This window comes from Heptranchias perlo, chromosome 10 (assembly GCF_035084215.1).
Source record: "Heptranchias perlo isolate sHepPer1 chromosome 10, sHepPer1.hap1, whole genome shotgun sequence".
Taxonomy (NCBI): domain Eukaryota; kingdom Metazoa; phylum Chordata; class Chondrichthyes; order Hexanchiformes; family Hexanchidae; genus Heptranchias; species Heptranchias perlo.
The window spans coordinates 42,198,769-42,213,915 of NC_090334.1; the positions used below are offsets into that span (position 1 = coordinate 42,198,769).

The following is a 15,147-nucleotide window of genomic DNA, read 5'->3' on the forward strand; positions in this document are numbered from 1 at the left end:
CCTCCTCCAGTCCCAAAGGCAGCCCTAACAGACCACCCATAACTGCAGTCAAACTGTTCAGAAGACAGCCAATATCAGTGCAACACCAGCAAAATCGTCTTCTCAGCAATCAAAATTAACTTTCCAGAGTCAGATAACAGGCCAAAAAACACCCAGGCTTTAACCTGTAGCTTGAAAAGATGAACCAGCAACTAACTTGTATGTACTGCATGATCCCTTTAAATAGCGCTGGTGAAGGGTCCTTCTTGCCTAATAACAACCCGAGTTGCTGGGCGAGATTATCATGCAGTGAGTTAGGCATTAGGGCATACCAATATCAGAAAAGGGTCATTCAACAATCGCAGGACCCTAATTTGAATACATTATTCAGTGTTTTTCATATATCCGGCACGTGTCCTGGATGCTTATGGAGAAGCCCGATCCAACATGGCAGGCGTCGCATTCTCGGCACACCGTTCCCTAGCCACCAATTCCATCTCTCTCTCTGGCCACTGTTGAAGACTGAACCAGAACAATCGCAACCTTGGCGTCCTATGTGACCGAGATGAGCTTTTGATCACATATCCGCTAGTCACCAAGACTGCCTACTTCCACCTCCGTAACATCGCCCATCTCCGTCCCTGCCTCAGCTCATCTGCTGCTGAAATCCTCATCCATGCCTTTGTTACCTTTAGACTTGACTATTCTAATGCTCTCCTGGCCGGCCTCCAATCTTCCGTCCTCCATAAACTTGAGCTCATCTAAAACTGTGTTGCTCGTATCCTAACTCGCACCAAGTCCCGTTTACCCATCACCCCTGTGCTTGCTAACCTACATTGGCAACGTCTCAATTTAAAAATTCTCATCCTTGTTTTCAAATCCCTTCATGACCTCCCCTCTCCCTAAGTCCGTAAAGACTCCAGCCCTACAACCCTCCGAGATCTCTGCGCTCCTCCAATTCTTGCCTCTTGCACACCCTCGATTTCAATCGCCTCACCATTGGCAGCCATACCTTTAGCTGCCTAGGCCCTAAGCTCTGGAATTCCCTCCCTAAACCTCTATGCTTCTCTACCTCTCTCTCCTCCTTTAAGGCACACCTTAAAACCTACCTCTTTGACCAAGTGTCCTAATATCTCCTTATGTGTCTTGGTGTCAAATTTTGTTTGATAATGCTCCTGTGAAGCGCCTTGGGATGTTTTACTAATTTAAAGGCACTATATAAATGCAAGTTGTTGTTGGATGTTTATACGCCCGTTTAGTGCCTAAAACGTGGGTGTGGTGCTATCAAATTTCCAAGAATTAACCTATATTTTGTGGCTGTGCAGCTAATGATAATACTTAAAGCTCATCTTTAAATGGGCTCTGGACTACCAGTGCTGCTGACTGCTATGTATTATTTCACGATATGAATTATCATGTTTTATCAAACTACCCTTACAGTTATTTTCACATTTAGTGCCAGTGATATTTCACAGAAGTGACAATAAAAATGGTGAAAATATCTTTCAAAGATGCTTAAATAGGTTGCACTCAAGAAGAATATCAATAGTAGGCAAGGTTCTTCAACACCATCACCATGGAAACCATGGTATTATTCCACAAAATGCAAAACAGATCAATAAAATGTCGCTGGCAGAGGTGCAAAGAATCAATGTTGTCTATGTTATTTTCACACATTTGAAATAGAGGAGATAATGCTTTTTCCCAAATTTTTACTGTTAGTGATTGTTATTACATCCTGTCCCATCCAAAGAAAAGCTGCAAATGCAGGAAATCTGAAACAAAAGCAGAAAATGCTAGAAATACACAGCAGGTTCAATAGCATCTGAAACAGAAAAGACAGGTTTACATTTTGGGTGGGGACTATTCAATGGTGATGGGCTAAAGAATCTGTTCTGCTGTTGCTATTCCTTCTTCTTGAGTGCGGTCCACACAAGGCACAGAAAGTGATATTTTGCATGTGTGACACACCATTTTTATTGTCACTTTTGTGAAATATCAATGGCATTAAAAGTAAAAACAGTAATGATGATACAGTTATGATAAATCATGCTGTCAGGCTGATGTTTTGGATGGAGATCAGCTCTGATAAAGGGTTGTTACCCAAAATGTTAACCAGCCTTTCTATTTTAGATGCAGATGGACCTACTTCACTTTGTTTTTATTTCAGTAATTTACAGTAACATCCTATTTAGTACAAAATACTTTAAAAAAAATTTGGAATCACTTGGGGAAAGAAAGAGTAATGGATTCATAAAAATGGGCACTAAGAGCAGTGCCCATTTTTATTTCAGAATATCAGAATAAACACTTGTAAAGGAGTCTACACTGAAAACTAACTCGTGTGTTGAGACTGAAGCTGCTTTTACATTGGTGGCAGTAGGCTGGTTGTACACCTGGCATCAACTGTTTTTTTAACCAGCTTCAGTGAATCTGGCAACTTTTGGGGTTGTCGTCTACTGTGTGAGATCCACTCTTTGGGAACAGCCAGCGAAAACATTCCCTTGAAATTAATATAAAAGCAGCTTAGGTGTGACTCTCAAATACAGAATGGCATCAACTGCAGGTAAACAATGTGTAACCTAAGTTGCACAAAGTGGAACAAATTCAAAGTAAGAAACAGTTACATCTACATAGAGCCTATTATGCCTCAGAAATTTTTCCAAAGAGCTTACAAATGATGAATTACTTTGAAATGCAATGACTGTTTTGTAGGCAAACGTGGCACCAAGTCATTGGCAGAACTCTCTGCGCTTTAAATATTGCCATGGAATCTTTATCAGCCACCTGATCCACCAGAACATGTAGATGGAGCCTCAGTTTAACATCAGGGAATGCAGCACTCCCTCAGTACTGCACTAGAGTGTTAGGCTAGTTTTTGTGCTCAAGTACTGGAATTATGTTGTGGCACCTACCAAAGGAACCAAATCAGGTACACCAGTCATAATGTCACAGTGTCCATTTTCTAGGATCTGGGGCATCATGTCCTCTCTAGATACCCTTTATAAAGGGTATACTAGTCTGGGATCTTTACCGTATACGAACAAAGGCTGACGCAGTTCAGGTATCTTTAGTGCTAGCACAAACATTGCCAAATAGGACCTGAAGCGGTTACAAATCAAAGCCATAACAATTGTATGCCTTGTTACAAGCCTAATTTGAATGTGTTAAACCTCTTTTTTTAGATTCAAAACACTGGTCAGATATTTATATTATTTGATATAATATTGATTATTTTTAATTGAACTTCCAAATGCAAAGCACCTAATCGTGTAACACAATTTTCCATGCATTACTGCCAGGTTAAGCCAGTGCAGAGTAAAGGGGCAATGTATGCAGCATCACATAATCATTTTTAATCACAAAGCTGAAAATTCTTTCACATGGTCTTACCAAACTCTCTTGAAAAAATATTTCAAAGACCAATGGCAATTAATTTTCAGATGTTATATCAAAACAAATACTCAGTTGTCAAAGGATTAACAGACTTTAATTAAAGATGAATGGCAACATTCTCTCTCAGCATACCTGTATGTCCTGGCTAATAACAGTGATCCAAGCATCAACAGTCTTCCCGATACGAATCTTCTCAGCAGCATCACTGAAATATAATTCAATTAATTATTGTTAATCTTTTATATCTGTCATTCCTCTGTCTAATTTATCAGTCAGTTAAAAATCATAATTTGAAAGTACTTGAGGATTATATTGTTACTATTATTCTGCCACCCAATTTGTGTATTGCGCCTTAAATGATTTTTTCTCACATATTGAATAGCATTGCAGAGTCAGAAGTACTATTTCAATCCTAACCTTTGAAAACCGCTTCAAATTTCAAAGTAGAGAGGAAGTTTTGTACAACTCCCTTTGTAGATAGTATTATATATTAACGCAGCAATTTTGCACTGAAAGTAATTGTACAAGATCAGAATTGACAGGGCAGCACATATTTCAGGGCTAGCTTTAGCTCACTCGTAGCACTCAGCTCTGAGCCACAAAGTTGTGGGTTCAAGCCCCACTCCAGAGACTTGAGCACATAGTCTAGGCTGACATTTCAGTGCAGTACTGAGGGAGCACTGTCCTGCTGGAGGTGCCATTTTCCAGATGAGATGTTAAACCGAAGCCACGTCTGCTCGTTCAGGTGAACGTAAAATAGCTCATGGCACTATTCAAAGAGGCGGGGGGGGGGGGGGGGGAGTTCTCCTGGTGTCCTGGTCAATCTCTATTCCTCAACCAACACAACTAAGACAGATTATTTGGTCATTTATGTAATTGCTGTTTGTGGGATCTTGCTGTGTATAAATTGGCTGCCACATTTTCTTACATTACAACAGTGACTATATTTCATTGGCTGTGAAATGTTTGGGATATCCCAAGGATGTAGAAGGTGCTATATCAATGCAAGTTCTTTCTTTCACGATGGCCACTGGACTGGTCAAATTATTTTGAATTGGTAGCTGTATAACAATTCTTGAGTTGCTCCTTGCAAGAAAATTTCTTTTGAACCCACATCCCCAACATAGGCATTTTATTAATTTAATTGCATTCAGCTTCTAAACAAGCCAAATGTTCCACCGAAACATTACAGAGCAACCGGGAAATAATGGCTACCTACAAATCGAGTTGGACAAAACTCTAGCTGATCAAGGACAGGGATTTACTCTTGCTAATTTTCAAGACAGAAACAATCTGGTACTGTGCCTCTGTCCAAATGCACAAACCACAAGGATACTTTTATTCCACTACTATGACTTTCTGATTTCTGACAGTAGATTCAAATTAAATTGTTTCCACATGTTAATGTGCTCAGTAAGTTGGCAGGTTACTGTGGAACTGAACTTATTCAGATATGTCTGGCAGGAACGACGAATATCATGGAAATGCATTTTTGCATTTTCTGACTAAAAAAGGCATATTCCAAAGTTAAATTTGTAACAGTTAGAAAGGGATTATGCTACGTAACTATGTTTTACTTATAACTGTTAAACTGAATTCCGCAGTCATCCTCTCTAGTCTCCACTTTATGGGCTGCAGGATTCTGATTGGCCTAATAGTTATAAACAGATGAAAGACTGCACGCATTGCATGCTGGTCCCGTCTGGCTTGGCAAGCTTACTTGGCAAAGCATCTGTTCCGGATGCAAGTTCTCATTGAGCAGTACAGTGGTGCCTCTGACCCAGCCATAATCTCACTAAACCCAGACAAGTCATTTGTCTCAGTTTCACCCTACCCAAATATTATTTTAGCATCAGAGTTCTGATCTGGCATTTGACCTCATTCTCTTGTTTTTATCATTGCATTTACTTGATAATTTGAAGCAGTAAAATCTGACTACCAAGTGCCATTCAAAATGTGTGCAATTCCACACATTCTTGACTCTGGGGATCTGTTATCAGCAGTCTACAGAGCAAACCGCATGTTAGCAGGTTTAAACAGAATTTCTGATAACATCATAATTTTTTTTCCCAATGCAATGATCCACGTACATGTTCAGGCAGTGGATCAGCCTAAAATTGCGGAAATGTGACCTGGTACACATGTCCAAACTGAGCAGCATACCTTAGTATTGCTCATTTTTAAACAGTAAGCTTTGTCACGTCAATTATTGACCTCAGGGTTTCTGGAAGTGGGCAGCAACAATCTAACAGGAAAATTGGCATCAGCCCAACCTACGAACACAAAGGAGAATCTGACAGTCTTTCAGCAGAAACTGACAACAGGACATATAAGATAAATTGTTACAAGTCAAACTGACCCATTTGAAATACAGCACATGCATAGTAATAAACTAGTCTGGACAGAAGAAAAATACAATATATTACCATATTATTTTTCCTGCTCAGGAAAGAATTTAAGGTTACTGTACTTTGTACAGTACAATAAATCTTTGATCTATTCTTGGCAGCCTTTAACTAATACATGTTTTCTCAGGAATGTATTTGAACTCCAACATTAGACCAGACAAAATGAGTTAATGGTTTCTGAGGCAGATGTGAAAAATTGCTGGGTAGCTTGTTCAACTAACCATACTGACCTGATGCCCTAATTGTCATCTTATATTCACACTAAGCACTGGATCCAGTTTGGGTCATATTTTGCACTATACTAGATGTATTTGGATTGTTCAGGAAATTATCTAAGATGTAGCTGAGCTGAGGTCACTAAGCAACAGTTGTAAGCAGCAGATAAAAACTTGTGTGCATTGCATGCTGGCCCAGTCTGCTTTGGCAACCTAGTTGGCAGTGCATCTGCTCTAAATACAGTCTCTCAGGAAGGTTTGCTCCATGAAAACGCAGTACAGCAGGAAATTACATCAGCATTTCATGTCAGACATTATAATTCATATTAAAAAAATATTTCCAGCATCTAATTCAGTGCCACCTGGCACATATGCAATCAAGAGAAATTAGAGTTAACAAGAAAAGGAAGTGATTTATCGACAACTTTCAGCACAAAAAAGTTTATTTAGAATTTGATTTTAAATCAAGTATGATCATTAATTTTATCTTCCAAAAATGATCAGCTACATTTTTAATAAAACGATAGTATCAAGTCTCTCTTCTTTGTCCAGTAACTGTACCCTAGAGGTTAGCCTCTGCCAATGTTACTATGAGCATCTACTAGGAAGTATACATCATCAGCTGGGTACAATTTACCATTCAATTTTTTGTGCAGTGATACAAGTTATACGCTGGACCTGGCTTCCACTGAACTACTCCTCACAGCAACGAGGCCAAGATCACGAGTGCAGCGATGTGGGGAGGGTGAAATAATCAGCAGTTTAAAAGAAATTTTACATTTTTTATTGAAATGGATAAGTATATTGCAGCTACAAAATAATGACCATTTGATGCAGCAACAAAATAATGTCCATATAATATGTATTACAATATATTAACTAAGTATACAGATATTGCATCATTTAGCATCTCAACAAGTAGGGTTCACTCATAAAGTTCAACTCTAATCTGAACTTCAAACTCTAATTCTGTGTATAGAAGTCGGCAAAAATAGCTGTCTGAATAAAGCATAAATTGAGAAAGAAGAATGATAAAGGTGCCACTGATATCCTAACCCACCTTATTATTAAAATCATAGTAATACCTTGAGCAAATTTTATTTGTCCATTAAAACATAGCCTTCCCAATTCCAAGGCTGCAGTCACAAATCCCCTTAACAAAACCGACCACTCTAACTGGCAAACAAAGAGCTGTAAGGGATTTCATACTTTTCAAAATAAATCCAAAATATGTAATGAACTCCATGACTACAGTATCCCATAGCAGACTCATCCACAAGGATACTGCTTATCTTCAGGCACAAAACCATAATGCATCTACAAGCTGCAAACATCATCATGTGCAACAGCTTATCCACGTGAGAGAAATTCATGAAAAAGATAAACCCAGTATGTAAACTATTGGATCCATAGGGTCAGTAATTCTAACAATGGTAGTACCCAACCCTTTCCGACAATATTTTATATCCAGACATGTTTAAAATATCCATGTGCCAATACCCATCGCTATACGAAAGATCCATTTGCTTTATTCAAAGTATTAAGCTCCATGTAGTGGTTGGGATTGGATGTCATGAGTTCTGCTATACGGGGAGGCCCTGAAGTCACTGGTATCCACATTTACTCATTCCTCCCAGTGTCTCCCCACATCTCAGTCCAATCAACTGTTAAGTTTGGATACTAGAGTAGGATTATATCATAAAGAGGGCCAAGGATACTCATCCACATTTCTATGCTGTCCCAAAATCCCAAAAAGGAGGCACCAGATGGGTAATGGGTAAAAATGTATTCCCTCTAGTATTCAGCTCATCTGCTGCTGAAACCCTCATCCATGCCTTTGTTACCTCTAGACTCAACTATTCCAATGCTTTCCTGGTCAGCCTCCCACCTTGCACCCTCCATAAACTTCAGCTTATCCTAAACTCTGCTGCTTGTATCCTAACTAGCACCAAGTTCTGTTCACCCATCACCCTTGTGCTCGCTGACCTACATTGGCTTCCGGTCCGGCAACGCCTCGATTTAAAAATTCTCATCCTTGTGTTCAAATCCCTCCATGGCCTAGTAACCTCCTCCAGCCCCACAACCCTCTGAGATCTCTGCGCTCCCCGATTTTCATCGCTCCACCTTTGGCAGTCGTACCTTCAGCTGCCCAGGCCCGAAGCTCTGGAATTCCCTACCAAAACCTCTCCACCTCTCTCTCCTCCTTTAAGACGCTCCTTAAAACCTACCTCTTTGACCAAGCTTTTGGTGACCTTCCTAATATCTCCTTATGTGGCTCAACAATGCTCCAGTGAAGCGCCTTGGGACATTTTACTATGTTAAAGGAGCTATATAAATGAAAGTTGTTATTATTGTAATAACCAGGAATTACCAGGCAAGTGGGAAAACCATATTTGCAAATAGCATATGTCCATAGCACAGAAGTAATAAAGTACACTGGGGACTCTTTGATCTGAAATCTTGATATAAACAGCTTGCAAAATAGAATGGTTGACTGTGCATACTTCCATAAGCAGTCAGACCATTTCCAAGTATGTAAACCCCTCACCAGCCCATCTGATTAGAAAATTCAAATGCTGAAAAGTATGATTCTGCCAACCTCATTAAAATGATCTCATATTTAGATTGGCATCCACATTGCTGTGGTATTCAAAAAGCACTGTACAGGGACACCAAAAATTACATTGTGTTGTTGTAAAGGGATATTTTATACCCTGTATTACTGGTTTACACACTGGTGTGTTTTCAGCTTCAACCTAATTCCAACCATCCAGGAGTTCAATCACCGAGGCAACCAGAAGTTCCGGCAGGCACTACAGTCAGGTATCTTAAAAGATGGGAATAATCTTACGAAGTCCATTTTGCATAGTATACAGTACATAAATGATCAGACTTTCCAGTTAAAAGCCTTTTCAGCATCCACCAAGTTAAGCTAAGATATCCTAAGGCTCAGAGACAGAGTAGCGTGGAGCTTCCACTGGTGTACAGGCCATTTTGTGATGCTAATTAGATGGACAGCTGCAGGAAATAGGGCAGAGATCAGTTTTTCTGGATTCTTGCCGACTCTTGTACCAGTTTGATATTCTACTGTCATTCCTGGCAGCCAGTGGAAGTATTCACCCTTATTTGGGCAGCTGCATTCAAATGAGGTGGTAATGATTTGGTTATATTATCCGTCTCATTTTACATCATTTCTGCTTCATTTCCACTGTCACAATCAAGCCAATATAAAAATGGCACCCAGCATTGCTAGGCACTACCTCTGAAGGTGGAACTGAGTTTAAACCGTCTAGTTTTTCCGTCAAACGCAGGTAGGAGTGCCTTAGTCTATATATTTGGATGGGGTTACCAGCAGGTGGGTGCCATTTATTTACAGATGCTGTTAAAACCTCACTACTACATTATTTTTGTTGCTTTTCTTCTATCTTCTTTTTGTTGCCATCCACTTTACCATCTGTCTTTGTACCATTAGCTGAGGGACTACTATTTAACCCCTCCCCTTTCAAAGACATGCCAGTTGGGAATTCCCCATTATCTTTGCTTCTTGGAAGAAGAGGAGCAGCAATGGAGGAATGCCAATATGGTGGAACTGCATCATAGACACAAAGAACCGATTTACCTGTCAGCCCCACACAAATAAATAGACAGAGACAATTTTACCTGCATTTGACAGAGCAGCAGTGCCCACGGAGGCTTTGCATTCCAAAGGAAACTGTCAGAATATGCTACGTGCTGCAAGCAGAGCTGCAGTCCATCTCCACCTCTTCCCAGTGGCTGTTAAAGTTACAACCACCCTTAAATTCTATGCCACAGAGTCATTTCAGGCTGTCACTGGGGAAATCCGTAACATAATCTGAACGGTTGTACACGGATGTATTAAGCAAGTCAAGGATTTACTAATTTCTAGAGCTAGCAAGTTCATCAGCTTTCCTGTGGACACTCAGCTCCAGCATGATCGGGCAATGCAAATTGACCAAGTGCTAGGATTCACCAAGGTCCAAGGAGTCATAGTTTGCAACTCCATGTCCGTAAGTACTTCATTAATCAATGTCCAACGGGAAAGGATTCCACACTCTTAATGTGTAGGTCAATTGCAACCAGCAGCACATGAACATAAGAAATCGGAGCAAGAGTCGGTCATCCGGCCCCTTGAGCCTGCTCCGCCATTCAGCAAGATCATGGCTGATCTTCTACCTCAACACCATTTTCCTGCACTATCCCCACATCCCTTGATGTCTTTAATATCTAGAAATCTATCGATCTCTGTTTTGAATGTATTCAATTACTGAGCCTCCACAGCCCTCTGGGGTAGAGAATTCCAAAGAGTCACCACCCTCTGAGTGAAGAAATTTCTCCTCATCTCAGTCCTAAATGGCCTACCCCTTATTTTGAGACTGTGACCCCTGGTTCTAGACTCCCCAGCCAGGGGAAACATCCTCCCTGCATCTACCCTGTCGAGTCCTGTAAGAATTTTGTATGTTTCAATCAGATCACCTCTCATTCTTCTAAACTCTTGAGAATAAAGGCACTGCTCCACAGCCTTGGTTGATGATAACTGTGTGCTTTCCTAGGAATCGAGCTGAGTAGCATTATAATGAGGTCCATTCATCAAACAGAGTCACCACTGAGATGGCACATTTCAAGTACCTGAACCAATTTGGGGGCACCCTGCAGTATAGTATTGAGCAGAAGTTTCAAAGACCATGGTGGCGTGCTGCATGCTGAACAACATCGCCTTACCCAGGAGGATGACAACCCCGATCAGGAGCAAAGGCATCAACAAGATGAGCAGCTGCAGCCTGAAGAATCTTGTCACCTGCAAGATAGGTTCGTGCTAAACTCATATAGGAGATCTTTTCTTGATTACAATATCCATCTTAAGTCTTGTGTACATCTTACCCACTCCCGCCACAAGTATGCCATCATCTGTGGACATCAACCCACACAACCCCCATTCATGTTATCTGATGAAAGCCATTTCAAAACCTTGCAGGGAACTATGGGCGCTACGCAGCCTCCCGAAGTCCCAAGATGGCGTCGTGGCTGCGCAAGCACGTTTCCAGCGTGACGTGCGCCGGACGCTATCTTGGTATAGGAGTTAGCACAGTCGCAGATAAAGAACGCCGGAAGCATGTGAAGTAAGGAAAAAATGGATACAATTAGTGTGCAACGCTGATTTAAAGTGATAGACAGCATTTTGGGACTTAACGCTCAACTCAACGCACAGTCCTAACCCCGACGATCTGAACATGTCTTAGAGTGCCTGGAGGACCCCCACCAGCATTATTTAAAGGGGCCATGCAGGATTTATAGGTTATTGGCTGGATTATTGCTTTTTTTTTTATTCGTTCATGGGATGTGGGCATTGCTGGCAAGGCCAGCATTTATTGCCCATCCCTAATTGCCGTTGAGAAGGTGGTGGTGAGCCGCCTTCTTGAACCGCTGCAGTCCTTGTGGTGAAGGTTCTCCCACCGTGCTGTTAGGTAGGGAGTTCCAGGATTTTGACCCAGCAACAATGAAGGAACGGCGATATATTTCCAAGTTGGGATGGTGTGTGACTTGGAGGGGAATGTGCAGGTGGTGTTGTTCCCATGTGCCTGCTGCCCTTGTCCTTCTAGGTGGTAGATGTCGCGGGTTTGGGAGGTGCTGTCAAAGAAGCCTTGGCGAGTTGCTACAGTTCACCCCATGGATGGTACGCACTGCAGTCACGGTGCACCGGTGGTGAAGGGGGAGAATGTTTAAGGTGGTGGATGGGGTGCCAATCAAGCGGGCTGCTTTGTCCTGGTTGGTATGGAGCTTCTTGAGTGTTGTTGGAGCTGCACTCATCCAGGCAATTGGAGAGTATTCCATCACATTCTTCACTTGTGCCTTGCAGATGGTGGAAAGGCTTTGAGGAGTCAGGAGGCGAGTCACTTGCCACAGAATACTCAGCCTCTGACCTGCTCTTGTAGCCACAGTAGTTATGTGGCTGGTCCAGTTAAGTTTCTGGTCAATGGTGATCCCCAGGATGTTGATGGTGGAGGATTCGGCGATGGTAATGCCGTTGAATGTCAAGGGGAGGCGGCTAGACTCTCTCTTGTTGGAGATGGTCATTGCCTGGCAATTATCTGGCACGAATGTTACTTGCCACTTATCAGCCCAAGCCTGGATGTTGTCCAGGTCTTGCTGCATGCGGGCACGGATGCTTCATTATCTGAGGGGTTGCAAATGAAACTGAACAATGTGCAAACATCCCCATTTCTACATCCTCATTTCTGACCTTATGATGGAGGGAAGGTCATTGATGAAGCAGCTGAAGATGGTTGGGCCAAGGACACTGCCCTGAGGAACTCCTGCAGCAATGTCCTGGGGCTGAGATGATTGGCCTCCAACAACCACTACCATCTTCCTTTGTGCTACGTATGACTCCAGCCACTGGAGAGTTTTCCCCCTGATTCCCATTGACTTCAATTTTACGAGGGCTCCTTGGTGCCACACTCGGTCAAATGCTGCCTTGATGTCAAGGGCAGTCCCTCTTACCTCACCTCTGGAATTCAGCTCTTTTGTCCATGTTTGGACCAAGGGTGTAATGAGGTCTGGCGTCGAGTGGTCCTGGCTGAACCCAAACTGAGCATCGGTGAGCAAGTTATTGGTGAGTAAGTGCCGCTTGATAGAACTGTCGACGATGCCTTCCATCACTTTGCTGATGATTGAGAATAGACTGATTGGATGGTAATTGGCTGGATTGGATTTGTCCTGCTTTTTATGGACAGGACACACATGGGTAATTTTCCACATTGTTGGGTAGATGCTTTACTGTAGCTGTACTGGAACAGCTTGGCTAGAGGCGCGGCTAGTTCTGGAGCACAAGTCTTCAGCACTACCGCCGGGATGTTGTCAGGGCCCATAGCCTTTGCTGTATCCAGTGCACTCAGCTGTTTCTTGATATCACATGGAGTGAATCAAATTGGCTGAAGACTGGCTTCTGTGATGGTGGTATCCCCACTCGGCACTTCTGGCTGAAGATGGTTGCAAACGCTACAGCCTTGTCTTTTGCACGCATGCGCTGGACTCTGCCATCATTGAGGATGGGGATGTTCATGGAGCTTCCTCCTCCCGTTAGTTGTTTAATTGTCCACCACCATTCATGACCGGATGTGGCAGGACTGCAGAGCTTTGATCTGATCCATTGATTGTGGAATCGCTTAGCTCTGTCTATAGCATGTTGCTTGCATTGTTTAGCATGCATGAAGTCTTGTGTTGCAGCTTCACCAGGTTGGCACCTCATTTTCAGGTACGCTTGGTGCTGCTCCTGGCATGCTCTTCTACACTCCTCATTGAACCAGGGTTGATCCCCTGGCTTGTTGGTAATGGTAGAGTGAGGAATATGCCAGGCCATAAGGTTACAAATTGTGCTGGAATACAATTCTGCTGCTGCTGCTGATGGCCCACAGTGCCTCATGGATGTCCAGTTTTGAGCTGCTAGATCTATTCTGAATCTATCCCTAGGCTGCCGAGACATTTGTAACTGTTTTTGGAGGTCTCCTATACTTGAATACTAGGACGCAGGAACATAGCCTAACATTTAAAGCCAGGGCGTGTAGGAGTGAAGTTAGGAAATATGCAAAGGGTAGGAGAAATTTGGAATGCTCTTCTGCAAACGGCAGTTGATGCTAGCTCAATTATGAATTCTAAATCTGAGATTGATAGATTTCTGTGAACCAAAAGGTATTAAGGGATATGGGGCTAAGGCGGGTATATGGAGTTCGGTCATAGGTCCACCATGGTCTCACTGAATTGCGGAACAGGTTCGAGGGACTAAATGTCACTGCCGCTTGCTGCCTCCTGATATGCGCCACTTTCTCCTGCAAGAAAGCGGGACGTGTGTCTGGGTGATGCACCTGTCATGGATGAATAGCTGCCAGTGTTTGTGACCTGTCAGCTGTGGGTGGATGGCTTGCAACAGTGGTAATGTGGAAGGGTGAGACGAAGCATCTGATTGGAACAGTTGAGTATTGATGGAAAGAGTTTGTTGGTATGTGGGTGTTGGGAGGTGCAATGCATGGAGCAGTGGATGTGGCTAGTGGTGTAGTTGGTAGGAGCATTGAACTTCTTCCTACACTGCATCCATGTTCATGATGCTGTGCCCCTGGCATTGACCTCGTCCCCCGCTACCTCCCACTGCCTTTTGGGTATATGTCTGGAGGGCCTCCTGCCCCCCTGCGGATATAGGATGTCCCTCCTCCTGTCCACCTCTTGCAACAAGGCCGCTAGTGCATCAGCAGAAAACCTTGGTGCACGCTCTCTTGCAAGCCTGGTACAAACTTAGATGGGCAGATTGGTGAGGTCTGGCCTGCAGATTGGAGGATGTGGGATTTAGTAGTGCGCAACCTTTATTTAATGTTTCAACATAATTCATCAGTTTGTAAACAAAGGGACGGGATCTGCATCTGTGTTTTGCATGTGCAATGTCTGATCTCCGTTCAGACTCCATGTGGACTGTTATTTTCAGCAAATAACAGGTACCTGCAACCTTGAAGAAATTTTTCAGAGACAGCCTGCCTTTAAGAGATTGGAGCTCCCCCTGCTGGTGGAAAGTGCAAATTGCATGGAATCCTCGTTCAATGCTGATTTCCAACGCAGATTGCAGGTAAGTCCTCAGGCCTGACGAAAGTCTCGTCCTGCCTGCGCAGGGGCCATTGGGCGCGGGGTAATAGCGGATCACCCTACCCCTGCCCAAAAACAGGCCCAATCCAATTTTTCCCCCTATGTCTGCACGCACAACAGCTTTAGTACAACAATATTTTTAATTATAATCCCTACTTCCTGTGCAGCTAGTTCTTCCTCCCATCCCTTGGTACCACCAAGTGATACTACTTGAGAGGAAGGAGTACTGCTTGCATTCCTATAGGAGTATCTTGGGTTTGAAGTGTCCCTTGAAAGGTAAATTCTGAAATAAATCTGCTGCAGGCTGCATCTCTTGTGCTGTTAGATGGGCAGCCTGGCCCTGCCCAATCTCAGCCAAATGAACAGGCATTTAAAGTGGCTAGAAGGACACCTATGTGTTGCCATCTGGAGAGAGTAGCATAAAGTGTTCCCATTCCCATCATGTCAAGCTACTGGGCTGTGGACAGGCAGACCTAATAGTACCAATGAGATCGGTGAAGCCC

General features: G+C 42.9%; 1 protein-coding gene across 3 annotated transcripts in view; it reads right to left on the reverse strand.

The window, feature by feature from the left end:
* Positions 1-15,147, reverse strand: part of kiaa0586 (KIAA0586 ortholog) — a 419,966-nt gene that overhangs the window by 193,702 nt on the left and 211,117 nt on the right. For all 3 annotated transcript variants that reach the window (XM_067991527.1, XM_067991529.1, XM_067991528.1), the window contains one exon: positions 3,508-3,580. In XM_067991527.1, the coding sequence (XP_067847628.1) occupies positions 3,508-3,580 (73 nt within the window). The remainder of the gene's footprint in view (positions 1-3,507; positions 3,581-15,147) is intronic.